Source organism: Scomber scombrus, chromosome 24 (assembly GCF_963691925.1).
Source record: "Scomber scombrus chromosome 24, fScoSco1.1, whole genome shotgun sequence".
Classification (NCBI taxonomy): Eukaryota; Metazoa; Chordata; class Actinopteri; order Scombriformes; family Scombridae; genus Scomber; species Scomber scombrus.
The window spans coordinates 16208518-16232697 of NC_084993.1; the positions used below are offsets into that span (position 1 = coordinate 16208518).

General features: G+C 37.9%; 1 protein-coding gene across 2 annotated transcripts in view; it reads right to left on the reverse strand.

Moving 5' to 3' along the window:
• The window catches only part of LOC133976396 (diacylglycerol kinase zeta-like), a 103286-nt gene that overhangs the window by 48930 nt on the left and 30176 nt on the right, over window positions 1-24180 (reverse strand). For both annotated transcript variants that reach the window (XM_062414598.1, XM_062414597.1), the window contains 13 exons: window positions 23961-24043; window positions 23756-23816; window positions 22233-22346; window positions 21894-22031; window positions 21390-21468; window positions 21173-21228; window positions 20717-20779; window positions 20530-20603; window positions 17985-18096; window positions 16905-16991; window positions 14906-15018; window positions 14649-14749; window positions 10548-10627 (listed from right to left, as the gene is read on the reverse strand). In XM_062414598.1, the coding sequence (XP_062270582.1) occupies window positions 10548-10627; window positions 14649-14749; window positions 14906-15018; window positions 16905-16991; window positions 17985-18096; window positions 20530-20603; window positions 20717-20779; window positions 21173-21228; window positions 21390-21468; window positions 21894-22031; window positions 22233-22346; window positions 23756-23816; window positions 23961-24043 (1161 nt within the window). The remainder of the gene's footprint in view (window positions 1-10547; window positions 10628-14648; window positions 14750-14905; window positions 15019-16904; window positions 16992-17984; window positions 18097-20529; window positions 20604-20716; window positions 20780-21172; window positions 21229-21389; window positions 21469-21893; window positions 22032-22232; window positions 22347-23755; window positions 23817-23960; window positions 24044-24180) is intronic.

Sequence of the window (24180 nt, forward strand, 5' to 3'; positions counted from 1 at the left end):
ACCTCTAAAGACTAGGTGCAAAAAGCGCAACAAAGGATTGGAGTCGAGAAGAGAAATGTGAATTAACCTTTATTCTACAGAAAAGACAGCTCTTCACTGTGCTTTCACATGAGAATTACTTTGTTCCGTTTTCCTATTTTTACCTGCAATAAGACAGGCTCAGCCAATCACAAAGAGCAATGTTAGACATTGCAGCAGCCAGCACTACACAGTAGTTTTCAGGTTAGCTTGTTAGCATGTTTTATTAGAAACATATTCGACTTATTAGATATACTGACATACAGTGCAGACATTTGGCCATAAACTGCACTGTAGTTATTTATACTTATTAGTATTGGACAAATTAAAATGTTGACCCGATGATGGGAAACATGAAGGAAACATGAATGTCTGAACCTAATTCAATAGCAATCCATCCAATTGTATAGACATTTCACTTAAAAATATGAATATACTGCAAAAATCACAGTTTACCTTATAAGGTCATTATCAGGCAGGAGCCATTTAGCTCCTACTCAATCACTAACTGCACCAGTGAGCATCATCAGTCACCAGAGAGCAGGAGATCAAACGGTGAAACAAGCGTTACATCACTCTGGTTGCTATGCAACACAAAGTCTTACCACAACTCATGAGCTGTCTTCTTAGCATTACTGATCTAACCTATATAAAAACAGGATAGCGTTGTTAAAAATAACATTATCAGAGTTAGTGTTGCTCTGCTCGCTCCTAAAGAAGAAGATGAAAAGCCCATAGTGAAATGAAGGATGTTGTTACATGACATCCACACAGTTTAGTGAGTTTAATATCATCCATGATGTCTGATTAAATTCAGCAGAGCTATTCATTCACTGCATTTACACTGTGCTTACAGTACGTAATGGGAATGCCTCTGGTTTGTCACCAGTATCATTATATATCAAACATCATGTATCACCAGGTTGAGGGAATGAAACAAACAGTTAACAAAGATCAGTGAGATAAACCGGATTAAGTGGCCATATTTACACTCAACATGTGTTCATGTCACTGTGGCAGGAAAGACTACTCATAGCTGGAGGTGGGTGATATGGACATTTTTTTCAAGCACAGTTTTCCTGAAGGGTTTAAAGACCAACTTAAAGGGGACATATTATGCTTTTTGTTAGTTTATGTTATTGTCATACTGTTATGACTAACCCTAACCCCTAACCACATTATGTAAAATGCTCCCTACACAAGGTGATGCAGTTGCAGTGTGTTTGACCAATCAGTGATGGTCATTCCTGCAAACCCCACCCCACCAGTTCCTGTACCTGTGGAGAGTACGACAGACCATGGACTGTTTTAACACCTGGAACTATCCTACAGGAACTACCATAACGTGTAGGGCTGTGATATGAGACTAGATATCGTCTTAGAATTTGGATATCGTGATATCGTGATATAGTATAGGTGTTTTTTCCTGGTGTTCTAGCTGTTGTTATTTGCCTTTTTCCCACTTTGTCATTAAACTGCCATCCCTATGTTTAACTGACTGGTTAGTTTGGCAAATTGTAATATCTTTATGTGGCATAAGAGTCTTTTCCTGGTTTTAAAGGTAATTTTCTGAACTTACCAGATTGTCCTAGCTGTTGTTTTATTTGCCTTTTACCCACTTTGTCATTACACCCACATTACTGATGATTATTTATCAGAAATCACATTGTGTAAATATTTTGTGAAGGCACCGATATTCATCCCTACAATATCGTTGTGATATTGATATTGAGGTATTCGGTCAAAACTATTGTGATATTTGATTTTATCCATATCACCCAGCCCTAGTGGGCCTAACGTGTATCATGTATAAGTCACACGGGTGTATAAGATGCAGTCTATTTCAGGGGGGTGTCATGCTGGGAAAAACTTTTTTTTTTATTAAAGACTGGTTTATTTGAATGCACCAGTAGATATTCATTTATAAACACATATGTTTATACTATTGAATCTGTGTGTAAGGTTAATGGTTAATGGTCTGGCAATGGTTTGCTTAACTGAACTGGACCCGCTGTATATAGGAAGTTATAGTTCATCAGTGTGGACGCTCACATCATTATGTTTAAAGTTATAGTTATTGTTACTGTTATTGTTCTTAGTGTGGATGGCTTTTTATATACGTATAATCTTATGCAGATCCAACCTCTCTCTGTATTTTACTGGTGAATAGGACACACCAGTGTATAAGACGCACCTCACTTTTAAATGAAAAAAAAAATCGCATTTAAGGTGTGTCTTATACACCGTTTTTTACGGTAAATTTATCAAGGTTTCCTCTGGTAGAAACACTACTTTCTATAAAACATTTTACTGTAACAAAGTAGCAAAAGTGAAAAGAACATGAAGATATTATTTCATCAGAAATGTTGTCCCATCTTCTGCCAACAGCCAACAGTGGTTTCTTTTTATCAAGATGCTAATGTTCTAATCATGATGGTAATCAAACCTTAACCACTAAACCACACTAGACCTTAACCATAGAAGCAGCAGATGAGAAAGCAACATTTCTGGGACAGCTATATGGTATATGTTGGAAGCACATAAGTGACAAATGTGACACATTTTTCATTAAAGTGTGCTATTTACACCAATGGGATGTATTTTATTACATTAAAAGTGATTTTAATTTTTTTTAATATTTTTTCTTTAATAGTGAGAAGGGGAAAAAAGTGTGCATAACTCTATTTGTTATAAATCTACTAATGATACAACCAGCTCACAGGGCTGGTTAGTGCCAATGGTTAGGAGGTTTAAGTCTGCTTCTATAAACCATAGATATGGAATGGACAGTGGCACTCTACGCTTTGTGCACACAATTCAGGTTGCATGGGCTGGTGTGCTGTAAAAGTACAGCAACCACATTCCCTCCACCGCACATGTCAGGATGACAGAGCATGACAGTACGGCATCCCAACAGCAAAATCCCCCTGGCCACAGAGAGGAAAGAAAGACAGGAAATAGAAAGGAAAAAAATATCCATGACAGTAACTCACAGAAGCAATGAGCAGGTGAGCTTTTCTTCCTCCTCTCTTACAGTTAAATGCTGCTGGGACTTTTCAAAGAATCTCAACAAGCTCATCTTTGAGTTACACTTACCAGTTATAGCAAGATACTGCTAATCATGTTGAAAAGAGGAAAGGATTCCCACCAGCCTATTACAACAAAGCTGCCCACACTGGATGTGTGATTGCATCGGTTCTTCATCTGTTATTCTGTAAATATTACTTGAAGTAGCAAGGTTTTCAGTTGTGTTTCTCAGATCCCCAAAAGAGATGAGTCTGGGTCTACTGGAAGTCTACTGGATGACCTTTGGATGGGTTTGCTGCCATGAACACAGTGAAACACAACCAGACTGCCTACACTGTGTCCACACTTATAGCTGAAATTCCTACTTAAATACAACAACTTTTTACAGTTTTCTTGGTTAGTTGCTCTGGATTACACATACCTTTGTGTTTGACTGCAATGACTACATTCATTCATTTTGTGAATCCAATGCAAAGTGTGTACAACAAATGTCAACAAATGATCAAATTCGTACCTAAAGATGCGTTCAATATAGAGCAAAAGCCAAATTCTGGATTTAGTGTGTACTTTGGGTGTGTTGTTACAATTGCTTTAATTCAAACACCTTTTACCTTTAACCAACATCTCACCAATATCTAGCAACCATCAGAATGCCACTAAATATGAACTAAACTATATGAAAATTAGACGTAATGTTAGCATCAGCTGCTGTATTTCATGAACAAAATGTTCACCAAAATGTCAGTAATGTCTATTCTGATCACAAAGTGCTGGCCCAATTAAAATAAAGGAGTTCAAATGTAATTATGTTGAATATGTGGTCTTCTAGAATCAAAACAGAACCAAAGCAGGGGCACTCTGGTGACCTGATGGTTAGAGCACATACCACATAACCTCAACATCCACATCTGGCCTCCCAGCTGCAGGACCCCCACTGCATGCCAAACCCCTGTGTTTCCTGTCTCTCTCCACTGACAGTTAAATTAAAGCCCAGCTTTTGTTTTCACATAAAACATTTCATGCCACAAAACTATATTTTACTATGAGCTTTACTACTTAGAGCCCGGTTCCGCTTGAAGTATCTTCCTGTTAAAGGGGACTATTTCCTTGCCACTGTCAAGTACTTGGGGAAACATTGGGTCTCTGTAAATTAAAGAGAATGGTCTAGACCAGTGGTCTCCAACCCTGCTCCTGGAGAGCTACTGCCCTGCATGTTTTAGGTATCTCCTCACTCTAACTCGTTATCAAGCAGCTGAGGCTCGTCAAAGGGCTTGATAACGAGTTGATTATTAGAATCAGGTGTGTTAGAGTGAGGAGATACCTAAAACATGCAGGGCAGTAGCTCTCCAGGAGCAGGGTTGGAGACCACTGGTCTAGACCTACTTAATGTGAAAATTGTCTTGAGATAACTTTTGTATTGATTTGGCGCTATATAAATAAAAATTAGGAGGGCCATGGTGGCTGAGTGGTTAAGACACATGCCACATGAAGGCAGCGTCCCTGATTTACTTCCAGCAAGGGACCTATGCTGCAGGTCATTCCCCACTCTCTCTCCCTGTTCCTATCTGGCTCTATTCCATGTACTGTCTTTTTCCCTGTAATATTTCAGGTATTCTTTATAATAATACAGAACTGTTGATGATAAATTACTGGTACTTAATAATAATTACTCAATATAATGAAGGTATTTGTAAGCAATTACAGCCCAAGTCTATATATAGTTAGTACCATTAATAATTGTATTACCCAAATGTAGGTGCTTCCGATAACTACAGTAGTTACAATAATGAATGTAATGTAATTAGTAACGCTGGGAGCAAAAATATGGAGCTCCAGACTTATATTTTGCACACAGTAGTTTTCACCAATGGACTAATTAAATACAATACAATAGCTTATACTTTATGAAAATGACATTGTCATTCTGTACATTATTTTACTTAGTATGATACAATATGAATCAGAACAGTGAAAAAAATATCTTAATACAGTAAGAGTTGAAAGTGACTTCAATCTTTAAATTCAGTTTAAGAAGTACAACACTTTGAATTTCATTTATAAAATGTCTAATTAGGTTTTCTGTCTTTTTTAGCCTTCTGCTGCACGATAAAACAAAACTGTGAAAAGTGTGTTGATTGATCAATAAAGCTACACTGAACACAACACTAAAAAGAATCGCCTTTGTTGTGTGATTGTTTTTGTTCTCAGGCCTCTTGTGGTGAGATCTGGACCTCATTAACCCTGTAATAAAATGAAGCATCATGAAAAATAAAAGCCTAACTTTGAGACACTGACAACTTGTTTTATCTCTTCAAATCCAACGGCTTCTGAAGAGAATAAATCCTCTTCGCAGTATCACGACAATCTCAGCACAACAAGCCACAATACAATAAATTCACCATTACACTAGACTGCACACATACAAGACAGGTATGACTGCCATGATCACATTGGAACACATACAATTAATCAATACAGTTAGTCATACACACACAGACATACACACAAATGAAGAGATTCAATCACAACAGTTCATGCATCACACTAACACTGAGACACAAGGGGGAAACTAATCTCCGTCGAAACCAAACTGTATGAGTGTCTTTGTGGAATCAAAAAAACCCTGAATTGATGTCCCTCGGATACATCATGTCAGCTTAGTGTATGCATGTTGGTTATCCTTTTGTTTGAGTCTGCGTTACTTTGACGGTATTTTTGTTCGTATAAAAGCAAGTGTGAGGTGGAACGTAAATCAAAGAGGCATGGTGATTCGTTATCCTCTAAGTCTGTCATATTGTCTAATGACAACAGAAAATGATGGAAAGAGTTCATCACAAGGAGAGGAGAGGTGGCATCTAATATAATTGGGCTGACTGAATGGTGCAGTAAGAAAACAGCGCTCATACAGTGCACATACAGCCCTGCTGTGGCCTTCTAAGTTGATCTTTCATTAGAGAAATAACTGTAAAGGTGCTTTAAAACAGCAATTGCTTCCTGCAGCAAGAAGAGAGAGGTTAGTTGCCACTGTCCTGAACATGCACAGCTTTTTGCCTCTGCCATTATCAACTTTTTCACCTTGCCGTCACAGCTAGTAGTGTGACCATGGCAACCAGAGAAAAGATAGAGGGAAATGATATACAGCAGCCTTAAAGTCTGATAATCTGGTGTAGAACATAAACAATGTTCATGATAGGCTACTAATTTAGAACTTAGTATATGTTATATTGCTCAACGTTTCCTTTGCTTAAAGCTACAATCCACATGACAATATTATTGTAGGTGGATAGCAGCCTTTGGTGTACATAGTATCCAAACACAAACCCCATGGCCCCTGCTTATTTTTGGCCATCAAAAGGAAAATCAGCCACTCAAAAGTCAGCTGTGACCACCAAAATGCCTGGACAGAATTACCTTAAACAGCCAGAAGAACAAGCAATAGTTCCACTTTAGTTTAGTTCTTGATTGCTTGCTTCGTGTGCTGGTGGTCATTTTATAAATTATTGCTCCATTAATAAGATTTGAAGACTAATAGTACCTATGATGTCTGTCATGTGAGCACTTATTTACAACTGTGATTGACAGCTGGCTCACCTTCTGCTCTCCCCGGCTCTGGGACTTGCGCTGAGCTGGACCATTTTGTAATATTTCAAAGTCTAATATTACTTGATCACGATATCTTCCATCTTTGCACAATTTAAATAAATAAGTAGCTAATGTTAGTCCAAGTGTACAGCACTCACTGTTCCCAGTAAGCTAGCATTAGCTTGGGTTTGAGATAGCAGGGTGTGTTTCCAGATCGTGAGAGGCAACACTGTGGACTCCTTATTTGGAAATTCCTGGCTCCAAATGGAAAAGATGGCACTGAACATAAGCAGCAACTCTGGGCTTCAAACTGGCTCCAATGAAACCAACGAGTGATGTCACACCCTGTTACATCCATCTTTTTAAACAGGCTATGTGAGATGAAGAGGGGTCACATCCTTGGACCACACACTTCACTTGGACTTAAGCTGAGTCTGACTTTGCTAACCTCTGGTTGAGTCATCCGGGTAATTAGTCTGATGCTTAAAGACCTCAAACATGTACTTTGCTGGGCAGGAAATGTCAAATATATGTCATACATTTCAAAGTGAAGAAAATGCCAAAATGGTATGATGGTTCATGTTGCAGTGCAATGGAAATAGAGCCAAAAGTAAAAAAGCTCATGTACTAAGGTTGTTTTTCATGTAGGATGTGTGAAATTTTACTTTGTTTTATTAAAGCATGAAAGCATTTTCACATCAGGCAAAATATCCCTGCAGGTTATTCACACATAACTAAAGAAAATGATGTCTTCAGAGTGTGTTATTTAAGATTTCAACAAATAAGTATATATAATACATGACTGCAGTTGTTGCTGGATTTCCATATTTGGAGAGACAGAGATGTGTCTGTAGTCAGAACTGTGGAACTATGTTACCAACAGGTGGAATTAATGAACACGCAGGTACTATCTCAGCCTGACCTAAGTAGACGCTGTGGCAGCATGACCACATGGCCTGCTTCTCTGAGGGTTGAAGCCTGTACTTCTTCAGTGGTGATTACAGGTGAGAACAGTTAGTACAAAAACCTCTCAGTTTTTACTTCCCTCTCACTGTGGACTGAGTTTGACTTTTCTGTTAAAGTAAAGGCCTTTTGGCCTTTCAAACATAAGTCTCAATTAAGGAGGTGTTCCAACATTAATGTTGTAAATGTTATCATTTGAACATTATGTTCAAACCTTAAAGGGCCATAATAGATAAAGCTGAAATGCTTATGTAATATTTAGTATCTGATACACAAGACAAAGGCCCAGTCCCTTATTGTCCTCCTTACTACACTGGCAGCATTATATTCATGTCCTATGTTCATGTGTCTTTCTTGTGTGTCTTTTTAACTTGACTTGACTTCCACCACACAAAAGTTCCTATGTGTGCAAGCACAAATGGCAAATAAAGTTCTTGAATCTTGAATCTTGAATCTCTGTATTTGATTGTGAAATTATTGAGATTTTTTTGGGGACATGGCTTCCTGGTTTCCCTGTCCTACTGTCCAACTGGTGAACCTTCAGCTGATTATCTAATCAACTCCACAAACCACTGCAGAGTAAACTCTGGCTCATCCATCCAGATTCCACCAGACTGTTCAGTTCAGTTATAAAATATAAAAGCTTTATTTTACAGTTCAAGATAATTTCCCAAGAAGCATCCTGGAAATAATGATGAAGTCTGGTACTACATATAAGGAAAATGGAGACAAAGTTCTGAGAGTACTATTTTAGTTAGAGTTTTGTTAATTAATTTCCACATCTCTGACAGAACTGCTCCAGTAAATAAAACTTGTGGAAAATACAGTTGAATTGAATTGAATTGAATTGAATTAAATTGAATTAAATAGTTCTCAGACTGCCAGGTGCCAGTGTCTGTGTCTTGATTGACAATCAAGCTATACAAATAAAGCAATAAAGTAATTTCCTGTTCTCATGCTGTTGTTGTTTTAGTGGTGGTATATCTTCACTCTAACTGGAATTAGGAATGACTTAAATGTGTTTTCCTGATCCTGTTAAAACCTGTTGGTTTTATTTGTGTAACTGTATGTGTGTATTATGTTGTGTAATGCATTATTGACTACATTCTGTACCTACCCCCTGAGTAAAGAATCTGTTCTGTTTATGTGTGTGTGGGTGTTTGTTTGTTTAGAGTGCTGTGTGTGCATATACTGTATATATGTGTGTGTGCAGGTGCAATGGAAAACTCCAAAGCAGGATTTCATTGTACAACATTTAGAGCCCTCAGTGACAGATTTCCTTCAATTGTTAATCACTCACATTGGTGTCAGACGTAACATTTCTACTAAAATCTACCTCTGGATTCAGACAGGAAATTTTCTTCATTACATTCATGGTTTGACTTAAGCTAATTTAAACCACTTTAAAGAACCGCAGAAGTATTAGCAGAGCATATTTGATTGCTGCTGTGGTTAACTGGCCTCTGAAAGTATCTGGCTTCACATCCCTGAGCCTGGTGTGAAACGTAATACATTTTCTTATGTACTGAATAAATTGTAACCTTAGTTCTATGAGCACAGGTAGAGCCCTGTAAACTTTGCACAGCAGAGTCAGTCAAGCTGATCATGGCTGCAAAATTTCAAACAATTGCATTTGGCAGTGAAACAGCTCCAAAAATATCTTGGGGGCAAAAAAGTATTAAATCTTTGGAGAAAACATTTTGCCTTTTATTATATCAAGTTTAATTTGCAGTGTTATTCCAAAGATGCTGTTTGACTGATGCCCAGTGGTATATGGTATTGAGTACAAAACTGTTAATTCGTTTATTTTGTACAGTATACTAATATGGTTAGTATATATTGTATATATCAGTATGTGGTATGGAATTGGGACAAAGTGTCATGGACTTATGGTTTTTGGACTTTTAGTTCTTTTAGTTTCCGGTGTTACACTTCTGTTTTCCAGTCCTTTAGGTCATATGGTTTGCTCAGTCATGTTATTTGGGTTGTATTTTTAAAGAACTGTCTTGCATTATTATTTAGCTTAAAGAGTTGTGTACTTAAGTTGCTGTCATGTATTTTCTTGGAGGGGTTGATGTATACTGGATTGTTAAGAGATTTCTGCTTTGTGATTTCTTTCATGTATGCTTATCTAGAATGTCTCTGTTTTGCTTATTGAAGATTGGGTTCTATACTCTTCTTTAATGCAGTGCCCCGGTGTTGGCAACTGTGGTGTAAATAACATCTTTAAGCTAACTTCAGCATGAAGATGGACACTCTTTTGGTATGTTTATTGCATAAGGCCAATTGCAAATGTGATTTCAAAAGTTTCAACTGTTTCCCTGAATGTCGTGTACCTGAAGTGACATTGCCTTTAACTTACTTTTCCAGTAAGTGTTGCTTGTTTGAAGTGATTACTAATACAACATAAAGAAAGTGTCATATTTGCTGCTAAAATGTTGAATGTTACTATTGTTGCTTTCAAGGAGTTGGTAGCTCTTAGTTTCCCATGTGCCTCTGAGCCAAACAAAAACCACACCACAGACTCCAGTATCCAACTACCAACCTGCAGTCCCAAGCATCTGAGGGAGGGGTGGACTGAGCAGAAATCCTAGAGAGGAAGATGGGATTGAAGGAGAGTAGAGAGGAGAGTAGTCCAGATATTAAGAAACTCAGGTGTGCATGCCTGAGCGCACGCATACGCACGCACACGCGCGCACACACACACACACACACACACACACACACACACACACACACACACACACACACACACACACACACACACACACACACACACACACACACACACACACACACACACACACACACACACACACACACACACACACCTTATATAGTCCCTTGTCCCTAATTGAGTTTCCTGTTTCTTGTGTTTTGTATCAAAGCCTTTATCTTTCCATTTAGTGATATAGAACCATGCCCTTTTCATCCCTCCCTTCCTCCCATCCTCCTACCTCCTGCAAACGCTGGATGTGTTCTCTGCAGGTTTCCAAGTCGCTGTCACCAGGAACCACGATCAGTCCCAGAGGAATGGCTGGAGATACAGAGGAACAAGACAATTATCCAGCAGCACTTTGATATCTGCTTATATATTAGTTCTCAACTCCAAGACCCTGTGAGTACGGCTGGTTTTAATTCTGGTCATGTTTCAGGGACTAATGTAGACCTGGAACTCTACATGAAAGCATTTACATATATGTTTTTATGAAAACACAGCAGCACTGTGGCTGTGTAAATTGGGAACTGATATTTAAACAGGTTGCATGGATTGTTGCAGTACATTTGAAATAAGAAAATATATGCTGTAAATTATACTGGAATATTTGCATAAATCCTCTTGGTGACAGAAAGAAAAGGCAAGGTCAGAACATCAGGCTTTTAAAGTCCTTTAGGGGGAAATTACATGTCACAGGGGATTGTTGGGTGTTAAACAACAATTTCACATTTGTTAAGCCTTGAACAAACTGTCTTTAAACAACAGTCAGGAGCCCAAATGGACATTAAAACTTGTTTTTCTTGCTGTAATCATTCCTCCTGTTTATTAGAAGATCTGTTAACCACGCAGTTACAATGTAAAGATGGAGGACAAAATCAATCAATCAATCAATCAATCATCACAAGCCTTTCTGTGCAAAAATGTATTTAAAAGTTAATCTGAAGCTAATGAGTCAAATCAAGTATATATATTTTTCAAAATAGCAGTGTTTTTAGTGCTTAAGTCCCTCTTTTTGTTACTATATTTCCACCACAGCTCAACAGGGAAACTCTGTCCGAGGAAACACAAAGAAGGAATTTGATGCTAAAGATAAAAAAGTGGCAGATATCCACTTGATATGACTGACTCTGCTGAAGCCTCAACTTTTTAGATCAACTTTTAAACACATTTATGCACAAAATGACTGTGTGGACATACTGTGGATTTTGGCCATCATCAATTACCCTGACAGTGTATTTGAAAGGGATTTTTTTTTATATGAACAGGAGGAATGATTACAGCAAAGAAAAACACTTTCACTGTGATTACAGAAAATGTTGCTAATGTGTCCCTCCACAAAACAAAGAATCAGGAATATACAAAGAACCACTTGGAAACTGCAAGAGTTGTGACTGGTCAGCTCAAGTTGTATGTGTTTTTGGTGCTAAAATGTTGATAGTGAAGACATTGTTAAACCTGCTGCTTTTCATGAACACAATATATGGGTTTGCAGTGCTGAAGGATCTCAGCTGCCAGCTAATCAGTACAGTTCTGGTAGGTCAATCATCACCTACGCCGCTTTAAGTAACTAAAGTTTGTCACAATAAAGGGTGATTTTTTGCCTGTTTTTTTAATTTTCAACTCTCCAGTTAAGTTCTACATAAGTCAAGGCCAACAAGTCCTATTCAATTAGCAAGTTCTCACTTTCCCAATTTAAGTCTGAATTGAGTGCAGATTTCAAGTCTTCAACGTGGGCCTTAACTCAAACATTATCACTAAAAGTATCACCACTGTGGCAGTTCAATTTCAACCATGATCTCTTGTGTATATTGTAAATGCATAATCTTCTTTTCCTGTTGTGGGCTTTGGTGTCTTTTATTTTATATTTTTAAAAATGAGCCTGACTGAGCTGGCTCATCATCAGTAAGCTGACGTAGGTCGCTCAAACAATAAAGACGGCTTCCTGAGGCAGTCCAGGCCATCCGCCCGCTGCACCGACACAGCACTGCTGGCTGAACATCACACAGCTTATTGTGCTGGCAGAGCAGTCAAACTCACACACAGACACAGACACAGACACACACACACACACATATGCAGACCCCTCATTGATACAAAATAAAAAGACTGAGATTAATTTTAAATAATACAGATAAGAATATAAATCACATAAAAAATAAATAAATAAATAAAAAACAACATAAAGTAAATCAACATAAAGTGTGTTAGGGAGGTGTTGGGTCGCCATAACATGTAATTCACATCATCATCCTGGAAGAGACCACTCCCATCAGGATAGAAATGTTTCATCACAGGATAAAGGTGATCACTCACAACTACTTTGTATTGATCTGCAGTGACCCTTCCCTAAAATGGGACAAGTGGACCCAAACCATACCAGCAAAATGCCCCTCACAGCATAACAGAGCTACCAGATCCCCTCATTGTAGGGGTCAAACATTCAGACCTGTACCTGTTTTTTCTTTAATTTGCCACCCATCTGTACATTTCAGAATAAATATGTTTGTATTTAGTAATTTCATTAGTTAACTTTAGGAGTGTCTTAAATGATAGCTGCACTATTTATTTATAAATGTACAGATCACCGTTCTAGACAGCAGTGTGAAAGGTCCATCCAAATCCCCATGAAACACTTTCTATATTCTACTCATATGTTCAATTTGGAATACAGAGCCACAGTCAGAGAAATGGCATTGAGATGATATAACCACTGTGCCTCAGGGTATGAAATATATGTTTACCATCTCCCCAAGTGTGACATCCACAAGTTGAGAGCAGTGATTGATTTACATAATGGGAAAACAACTCAAACTTCAGATAGCAAAGAAAAAAGAATGATGTATAAAAAGTGAACATCAATCAGACAAATCAGAAAATATAACACTTCAACATAACACTTTAGGATTTTTAAAGGATAGTTAAATGTGGTTTAAAATGGATAATATTAGAATTATTATTATCATACTTATGAAATATGAATATATATACTTGAATCCCACTACACAGTACATACAAATAATATGCACGGAAACAAAAACAAATATGTTTACATTTACACCAATATACATAGTTTACAGTATCATAAAAGGTGCTGTTTACAATGTTATAAAAGCTAAGTGCGCCACCTTGTGTCAACACTCTGAACTAACATGAACCAAATGAGTGCATGTGTGTTCTGTGTAGCCAGTTGAGTGTAATTGTTCCCAATGAGAGAGAGACAGACAGAGCCACAGCGTTCCCTTTTTATATACCTGAAACATCAGCAATGCAGGCAGCTCAGTGTGTGTGTGTGTGTGTGTGTGTGTGTGTGTGTGTGTGTGTGTGTGTGTGAGTGTGAGTGTGAGTGTGAGAGAGAGAGAGAGAGAGAGAGAGAGAGAGAGAGAGAGAGAGAGAGAGAGAGAGAGAGAGAGAGAGAGAGAGAGAGAGAGACATATTTCATGTGAATACAGACCCATCACATCAGTGCAGAGTGAAGAGTGACTGAGATGGAGAAAATCGAGGGACAGCTGAAAATAATCTTGTTGACCTTCAGATCACTGCTCTACCTCCTAATCACCAAGCAGTTTAATTCCCACTTCAGTCTGAAGATGCTGCTGTTATTCAGGTACATCCACATGCAGCTTTTTCAGCATGTCTAACACACTAGAACATATCCTAACCACACACTGACAAGCAAGAAGCAACTGATTGAAAATGTGGTCTGATATAACCAAGTCATCTTTTCAAAATGTCATATTTTGTGTTCTTTAAGAGCGAATGAATACTGTAACTGAGGTCTACTGATAACCCTACTGCACACTGAACACATTCTCCTGTGGAGAAAGAATACATTTAAAATATACATTTTACACTTAATCCTTTAAACCCCTTACAAATCTTGTATAAGAATTTTATTTGGATTGTTTGACCTGCAAGTCATTAGAGATGTTAAAGGGCCAGATAATATCGAAATCGTTTTTAACAGACATTATAAGGTATTAAAGTGTATTTGTTTTTGTATTGTTGTGTCTTTTTTCACTTGAGATACAATTGATATGTACAATCAAAAACAAACTGTATTACCACAATAACCAAATTAATTTACTGGTAACATTGGGCCTCATTCACGAACAGTGTGTACGCACAAATCTGTGCTTAAGCTGTGCATACAAACGTTTAAACACAAATCCGGAATTCATCATCAGTCTGGTAATCGCTACTTGGCACTTATGACAAATAACACATAACAGATACATGATACTGGCTGAAACAGAAGCAAGACCCTGTAGATTATTAGCATGTTCAGTAACTGCAAACAGTGTTGCCACCACTGCATATAGATGTAAATGTGTTTCCTTACATGCTTGCCGTAGCTTGTCCTTGTCATAGTGCAGAGCCTCATAGTCCGTCATACTGATCCTGCTGACTCTGATCCTCAGCCTCTCTGGGACCGGCTGCTGGCTGAGACACAAACAACACCAGACTAGTTTTAATAAATGAATCTTTACAAAATCTTACATTATCAAGTCAGTGTGTGTGTGTGTGTGTGTGTGTGTGTGTGTGTGTGTGTGTGTGTGTGTGTGTGTGTGTGTGTGTGTGTGTGTGTGTATGACTTACTCATTGAGGTGTGGTAGTGACGTCCGTCGTTTAGTTTTCTGAATCATGTTAGCCTGGTTTCTGAGGCTGATGTGGATGACTGAGGGAGCAAGTCTGCATGGTTCACCATCCACCTAAAAGTCATCAAAATTGATCAATTAACCAATTCATCATTTAACATAACAATAAATCATATTAACATTTGGTCTTTTAACTGGTTTTCTATTAAAAGTTAGAATAAACTATATTTGTAATAGTATAGAACAAAAATGGGGGTGACTTTAGATGGTCTGCACAATATTGAATTAAACTACATGCCTCTACTGCATCAATGTATGATGTATAGGGTGTCCAAAAAGTCTCTTTACAATGTAAAAAATTCAGCAATTGATGAGATATGTTAATCAGATTTGTTCTATGTACTCAGTGGTTATCAAAGTTTTAATCACATTGCATTTGTGTATCGTGTGTGGAACAAAGATATGTGACATCAACGACCTGAAGCTAAACCACCATTGATGAGGCTCTGCTACAGCCAACATGGCAAGTAGTATATCAAGTATATCTACTCAAGTACTGTACTTCAGTACAATTTTGAGGTACTTGTACTTTACTTATTACGTGTTTCCTTTTGATGTTACTTTATACCTCGACTTCACTACATTTCAGAGGGAAATATTGTACTTTCTACTCGACTACATTTATTTGACAGCTTAAGTTACTTTTCAGATGAAGATTTGACACAATGGATAATATAACAAGCTTTTAAAATACAACACATTGTTAAAGATGAAATGTCTTTTGATGTCTTACAAAAAGCAGTGTGTAGTCGGGCTCAAATGTCAGATTTCTATTAGTTGTTTTACTTTGGAGGGGCCCAACCACTAGGCTGGGAACCACTGGAATAAACTATCAAACTGTATATTAAGTAGTAGTATCAAACTAGCTCCACTTCCAGCAGCTACATGCTTGTTTCATTCATGCTTTCTTATTAGTAATCTAATGTTGTCATACAGTGCTGCTTGAAAGTCTGTGAGCCCTTTAAAAAAAAATCTGCAAAAGTATGGTGTAAAATGTGATCAGATTTCCATGTAAGTCTCAAAACTAGATAAAGAGACACCAATTAAACAAAAGAAATTGAAGTTGAGTGTTTCAATCAATGAAATGACAATCAAGTGTGAGTCTGGGAGGATTTATATATTCTGTATATGAAGAGAAATCTGAGTCCTTCCTACCAAGGTCTGAACTTCACAACACACACAGGTTTTTAGAAGGGTGTCTGAGGACCTTAGAAGAAGAGTTGCCATTTCTAAAGAGCCCTTTCTAAAGAGTTTGGACTGGTGATGCTGTGGAAGGAACTTAAGCATGTAGCTCATGCAAAGTTGAGACTGTTCTGTGAGGGGAAATTGACTAACATTGTTTCTTAGCCAATGTGCACAGCTGATAAACAGTTACTGGAAGTATGTTATTAAGTTAAAGCTGCAAAAGGGGGTCACAAATTTTCTGCAGCTTAACTTAAATACGTATATTGTAGTAGGATTTTTATGCAGGACTTTTACTTGTCATGGGGTATTTTTACATTGCTGTATTGTTACTTTTAGTTAGAATTTAGTGGCATCTAGCGGTGATGTTGCAGATTGCAACCAACTGAATACCCCTCTGCCTCCCTCACTAAGCATGGAGGAAAACCTACGCTGGCCGCAAAACTCCCTAAAATGCCAAAGGCCCTCTCAAGTGCCAGTGCTTTGATTTGTCCATTCTGGCCTACTATAGAAACATGGAGGGCTTTATGTAAGAGGAACCACTCCCTCTATTGATGTAAAGGGCTCATTCAAAGGTAGCAAAAACACGGTTGTTATTTTCAGATGATTAGAGACTATTTAAAACATATTTATGCATAATGTATTCCATTTCTGCTAATTCTGTAGATGCCACTAAATTCTACTCACTGCACCTTGAAGTAAAGAATCTGAATACTCCTTCCATCACTGTGTGTCTGTGTGTGAATATGTATACGTACCTGTACTGGAAGAGGTTTTGTAGTGGTGAGAGTTACTTCTCTACACTGGTTCAACCTCTCGCCATGACCTCCAACCTGGAGAGTAGCCTACACACAAAGAAACACACTCAGTAACCAAATATTCACGACATTACTCAAGTGATGACTTCATTAACGGTTACTTTAACTAGACCTGCTCTGTATGTAAAGTACCTTGAGATGACTTTTGTTGTGATTTGGCACTATATAAATAAAGGTTGATTGATTGATTGATTGATTGATTTAATGTTGCATTTCCATGTGTTTGACGCATAAGCTCATAAAAGACAGACATTTAGAAATAAATCTAGAGGCTAATGAGGTAAAACTGCACACTTCCAGTTTGTATTGCAAGCTTTCTGTTATAAATTTGTAGTCTCCAAGCCCAAGCTGAGATGACATCACTGTGACATCATCAGGGTTGTGTTATTCAGACTTCTCAAAACTCCTACAGAGACAGAGAGATTATAAATGAGTGAGTAGTACTAGTCATAATGTAGATTAGTTAGTTATGATGGTCTATTGTGGTAGGTGTAAAAGGTGCAGTATAGACAAATAAAACTTTCATTTTGGTGTCATTTTGGTTCCGTCTCTATACTCCATGATGCTCATTAGGAAGTAGTTGTGTGCTGCTCTTTATTGGGGTGGTGTAGTTAACATTTGTGGGGACAATAAGCTAAACAGAGGTGAGATTTATGCTTTATTAGAAATGTGTTTCCAAAAGAGGAGGTTTCAAGCATGAGCAGCTGGTTTAGTAAATGTAAATCTTGTTATTGGAACTTCCCAACCACAGCTATTTCCTTAAACTTTATTGTTTACGGTTTCATCCAGAGACAGTAGATGTCTGTCAGATAGCTGTGTTACTGTGTTGGTCTGAAAGGGATATTATGCATTTTAAATGACAGGTATACTCTTCTACCTTTCATATCATTTGCATAAAGCTTAAATCTCTTCCTGATGCTCTAACTACACTCTTGGCTCATCTGTGTGGAGAAACCAGGTCTCCAGCTGCTGCTTCAAAATGGTTACCATGGTTACTAGGACACAGTGAGAGCTCTGTACCAGTGATGTCATGGTGAATCCAATGACCTCGATGTATCCATCATCATGGCGCTGAGGTTCAAAGTCATGATGTTCACTGGGGTTACCCCAAGGTGTAGTACCTGCACAGTACCTGAAGCACACAGCACACACACACACACACATCATCATCATCATCATCATCATCATCATCATCATCATAACCATCAGTGCCACATTGTTATTATCAGAAGCAGCAGCAACACTCATCATCATCTGATTGGATTAAAGCTCCTTGTGGGCTGATTTTGGATGGAAACTCTTCATCCACAAACTGTAACCGCTCTGCAATTAGCTCTTCACTGACAGTATGGACAAACAGCTACAGCAGTGACGATGAGGCTCCCTCAGCACGGATTGTGTTTATTGCACATCAATGCTCCAACACCACCAACAGCAATAAACATGATTATAGAAAGCCTTTACACAAATTGGTGGGTTTTCTCCTCCGTGTCATAAACAGCTTGTGTAATATCAGGCTCCCACCATACAAAAGGCATTCCAAGTAAATTAACACACATAATTGGCTACGCTTGATTCATGATGTTGTGACCAAATGCTTGAGAAATAGAAATATGGGAAGCCTCAATAATAAACATGAGGTGGAATTATCACCTTTCTGACAACATCAACAAAAATTAAAAGATGTATAAGCTTCATATAGTAGAATTTATGGCAGAGCTGAATAATTGGATTGCTTTAGATTGTACAAGTGTTCCTAACAAAGTGCTTGGTGAGTGTAAAATGATGTTTTACTACTGGATAAACAAGTAGCTGTTACCTTTTCAGTGTTTTACCTACTTTATCACTGGCCTTTGGCTTTTAGATTACATGTCATGTTGCAGCAGAGTAACTAAACAGATTCCACTTTTTGACCAAATTGTTCCAGGTACTATGGAGCCATAAAAGTCCCTTTTGCATATTCTTAATGAGATATGATATGATATTATAAAGTTAAATAATATAGGCTCATTCTCAGCCACTCAGTATAAAAGCCAACAGGCGCTGTGCAGATTTACAATTAATTTGTAAATTAATTTACAATGGATATTATTAAATATATTTATATAATAAATATATTTATTTCATTTTCTTCAGTTAAAATGAGCTTATATTATAAATGTACAAGGAATAACAAAGAAACAAACTCCAAAAAGGTTTTGGCCATTTAGATCTGACGTGAGCTGCTGTTGATGTGGAGAGAGAATAACTTGCAGTTCTGACTCCACTGACTCTTGTCTTGTTTTCATGTTTTCCAGTCATAACAGAGCAGGATAACACTATTATCAGTTTGGGAAAGTGTAATACCACAGTAAATGCACACGGTCACACTCTGTGATGAGATGTTTCAGCATTCATTTGAGCTGTTTTGTCTTAATCTTTCCATCGCTGCTCTGAAAGTCTAACTGGAAAGCATTTTGTGTTATTATGATAACTGGAAACCATGACTTGTCATGTCAGCTGCAACTACCTTAAAGTTTTTTAATATGTTCATTTTGATATTTATGGCACATTTTCCTGTTTTGATATGTTTAAAAATGTAGTTCATGTAAATGTTTGAATGCATATTCTTTGAATGTGGTGAAACTTTATAAAGAAACGAACAATGATATGATGTATCTCCCACTGCAGTGGAAAATGATGTAGAAACACGTAAGGGTGTGACGAGACGAAACGTGACGATATTTCTCGTCGACGTGAATTTTGTCTCGCGAAGCTATAATTAAGGGGCGCACCAAAAAAAAAAAAAAAAAAAAGACGATCTGTTTTCTATCGCTCATTCGCACGTCATGTCTTCTTTTTATAATGTCACAATGTGGATCATTAACCTTGTTGCAGCTTCTACCTGATGAGAAGATCTCAGTCAATAGTAGGAGATGAGGAGACGAGCAGTGGTAAATTGACCTCAGGTCTCTACACTGAGAGCCTGAAGAAGGAGGAGCAGGGAATCTAGCGCAGCTATGGAAGCCTAATGATGCCAAAAGTAAAATGAGTCACACTACCAAATTATAACACTATTTATATGTTGTTCTACTTGTGTAGTTATGTGTTACAGGATTTGTGCAATTTACTTTTATTTCTGTGTTTTTTTATTAGCAATATGTTATAATTTGTGATAATTGGATTCTTTATTTAATTTATATTTTTATATTAGAATTGTTTCTACTCTTTATAATTTACTTTTTAGTATTTTTGATTTTATGTAACTTTTGTATTTATGGTTGTTATTTCCATAAATACCAAAATTATCCATCTATAAAATATTTATATGGGGAAAAGTAAATATTTAGAAAGTAGAAAAAAGTGATTATTTCAAACATTTCAATTCAATTTCCATTTTGTGAATTTTAAATAAAAGAACAGTCATGTATTTCCTCATTGAAGTTTTCTTAAAAATATAGTTTAGATCTCGTGAACGCAATATCTCGTCTCGTCTCGTGACCTGAGTGTATCATCACACCCCTAGAAACAAGTATCTGCAGTGGTAGTAGCAGGGCCACCATTACCATGACCAGCACTGACTAACCTGGGGATGTTGAGGAACACCAGACACTGCAGCTTCAAGTCCTGAACCTTTGATGTTAAATCTGTCCCGTCACACTAGAGACAGAGACAGACACAGACACACAAACACACACAGAGCAAGAGAGTGACTGAGTGTTTTCAAGCAGCAGTTGACTGAATAACTGACTGCATGATTGACAGCTACTCACCACCACTTTGATGTGCTTTGACAGGTCTTTGGAGCTTCCCATCAGGAAATCAGAGAATGCCGTCTGTATAAGACACACACACACGCACACGCACGCACACGCACACACACACACACACAGACACAGACACGCACACACACACGCACACAGCCAAAACACAGAGGTTAGCAGGACTCTCAGAGGAGTGCATCATGAAACCCACAGAGTAATCCTCAGCTGCTTCTGGAAAAGTGAGAGACAGTGTTCCCTAACAGACAGACCTACAGAGACAGAGTGAAGTCAGAGCATCCATGTTGCTTTGTGAAAATCACTAACTAAATACACCTCACATAGCTCTAACAATGACATGCTGCTTACACACTGATCCTTCAGTATTCATCATTTAAGAATTTCATATATAATACTATATCAGTCAGAGGGACCAAACCACTACTTTTATCATAATACTTTACTCACCCCAGCATAGAACATCTTATTCCTAAAACGACTGTTAAACTTCTCTGGGTTGGCCTCTAAAAAAGTGACAGAGAGACAGTAAATCAACAAAACATTTATGAAACATGTAGAGAATAAAATGGAAAAGTTTAACAAACACTTGAACTAAATCATTATTAATGTAAACAATGTTATAGACCTACATGTTTACTTTTTCTGATTATGGATATGAACATACCTCTTGACTCATGGAACTCTAGAGTCACATGAGCGTCGAATCCAAGACTGAAGTAATTGTTGAACACATCTAGAGGAAGCTAAGAAAGCAGACACACAAAACACTCAAACACATGAACATCTCATTAAACTGGAGTTCTGTCTCCAGTTTATGCACAACGAAATTGCCACCCAGATTATGTTTACTGGAAACATGATCAGATCCAGTGCATAATATTTTTAACAGCAAAGGGTGAAGGTCAGATGGATGGTGAGGTGAGGTCTTTGACACCAGAGGCCACAGTTTGCATCCTGTCTCATCCTACACACACAAACATATATATATATATATATATATATATATATATATATATATATATATATATAGCTGGTGAGCATAACGGTGGAGCTGTGTGTGTGTGTGTGTGTGTGTGTGTGTGTGTGTGTGTGTGTGTGTGTGTGTGTGTGTGTGTGTGTGTGTGTGTGTGTCTGTGTGTGTGTGTGTGTGTGTGTGTGTGTGTGTGACCTTATCAGTTTGTTGTTCATCTGCTTCAGCCCCTAGACCCTGGTTTGGTTCAACTTGTAGATTCCATCTGTCTAGCTGCACAACAGTTCCATCCTCGACATGGGACAGGATCTTAGACAGAGGTTCATCTGTATAGCCCTGGAATACATACAACATATACATGTACACAAATAAACATGTGATCATAAAACAAGAACAAAGGAAGGCTGGAATAAAATCAACAAAACATGATGATGAGTATTAACTTTAAAGTGACTTTAAAGTCATGCTTATAATACTTTTATTTACTCATACAGTTTAGTTTTGAGTGTGTGTGTCAGTGCAAGTGTTTGTACACACCCCTCCCCAGTTGAGGGTCCGGGCTAGGTCATTTCCTGTCCCAAGTGGTAACACAGCAACAGGAGGTTGAGGGTTTAGAGCTAATTCATCAAGACAAGACAGAATCCAGCCCACCTAGTATTACACATACACAGAGAGAGAGAGAGAGAGAGAGAGAGAGAGAGAGAGAGAGAGAGAGAGAGAGATATATATACATGTTAGTGGAGAAAATGCACAGGAGCCCAAGATGTCATGCTGAAAAGGTTTATGAACAATCAGTACATGTTCTATCCTGATGCTCCCTTCATTTCTGGAGCTTTGGTCCTCCGGGGTTAGTCTTATAATAAGCCACACAGATAATGCCATAGTTGAACCATGCCCAAATATGGTCAGAAATAACACATCTACAGCATATAGAATTTAGTCTATTTGTCTACAGATGAAAACAATGTCTGGGAATGCAGCTCAGCACCCTTGTCCTCCATTCCTCAGGATCCACAATATCCAGTTAACTCTACTTCGTTCAGAGAGTGACAGATCAGCACATCTCTGACCTCAGCTGCTATAGCAATACTATCAGGGTGTTTCCTGTTTTCCCCAAAAGGAGTAGACCTACTGTCTAATATTATCTCAAGGGGAGACAGTGTCTCACGGTTAAGATTTGGTGCAGTCTTACAATGACCTCAAGGCCTAGTTGGACCCGGTGTATGCCAATGTATGATGTAAGTTTGTGATGTAAGAAAATTCCCTAACAAGACATACAGTTATAGTTACATACAACCCCTCATTTCAGTGTTGGATGCATTTGTTTTAAAATTAGATGTTATTCATATCGGGCCTCATACAAGAATAATTTTGTATTTTTATCCTAAACTTATTTTACATTTTGTTATAATTTGTTACAAATTGTTTGTTTCAACCTGATGAATGTCATCTGTTCATGAGAAGGTGCCCATTTGTGAGATCTGTTCATTAACATAAGTAACACCCCTTAAATGTCTACATAAGGCTCAATGTTCTGCTCCATTTGTGGGAAAGTTTCATTCACAAAAATTTTACAAAAGTGTAAAAACAAGAATTTTACACTGTGGAGGTTCAAACAGTGTCAGCAGTAGGGGAACCAAACAAAATTGAAAATATTAACAAAGCGACTTGTCATCAGAGCAGCACTTAGACAGAAATAAAGAGAGAGATTGTAATCACTGTTTGACTTTTTGGATTTTTGTTCCCATTACAACCAGCACATCACTATCATAAATGAAACCTTTATTGCTGTCACTTCTCTGGAAGTTCAGCTAAATGTGTATAGTCTATTTTACCTATACCTTAATATAAGTATTAATATTGTGTCACATGTGTATCGTCACACCCCTAACAGTTTCTAAAGCTTCTATCATCTGTGAAGCTGGTGAGCATAAAGATGGAGCTGTGTGTGTGTGTGTGTGTGTGTGTGTGTGTGTGTGTGTGTGTGTGTGTGTGTGTGTGTGTGTGTGTGTGTGTGTGTGTGTGTGTGTGTGTGTGTGTGTGTGTGTGTGTGTACTCACAGTTCCATCTCCGCCACATGCCAGAATCCTCAGATTATGAACTTTACGATAAAGCTCCAGGCTGGAAGATTTAAAATGATTAATGGTCAATTCAGTTTCATTCAAATGTATTTCAATGGTGGTTGTGTGTGTGTGTGTGTGCGTGCGTGCGTGTGTGCGTGCGTGCGTGCGTGCGTGCGTGCATGCATGCGTGCGTGAGACCCACCCCTCCTTCGGACCTCCTTGGCTCAGGTCAAACACCTGTCTAGGGTTCAGATACCACATGAAGGACTGGAGGATCTTAGTGCCCTGTCAGACACAGAATCAAACAGAACATTGGAAGATTAGCAGCTGACTACAATAACCCAGATCCATTTACATTTACAAAATTGGGTAAAGTTGAGTCCTCAGGGGCCATATTCACAAAACATTCTAGAGTTTACATT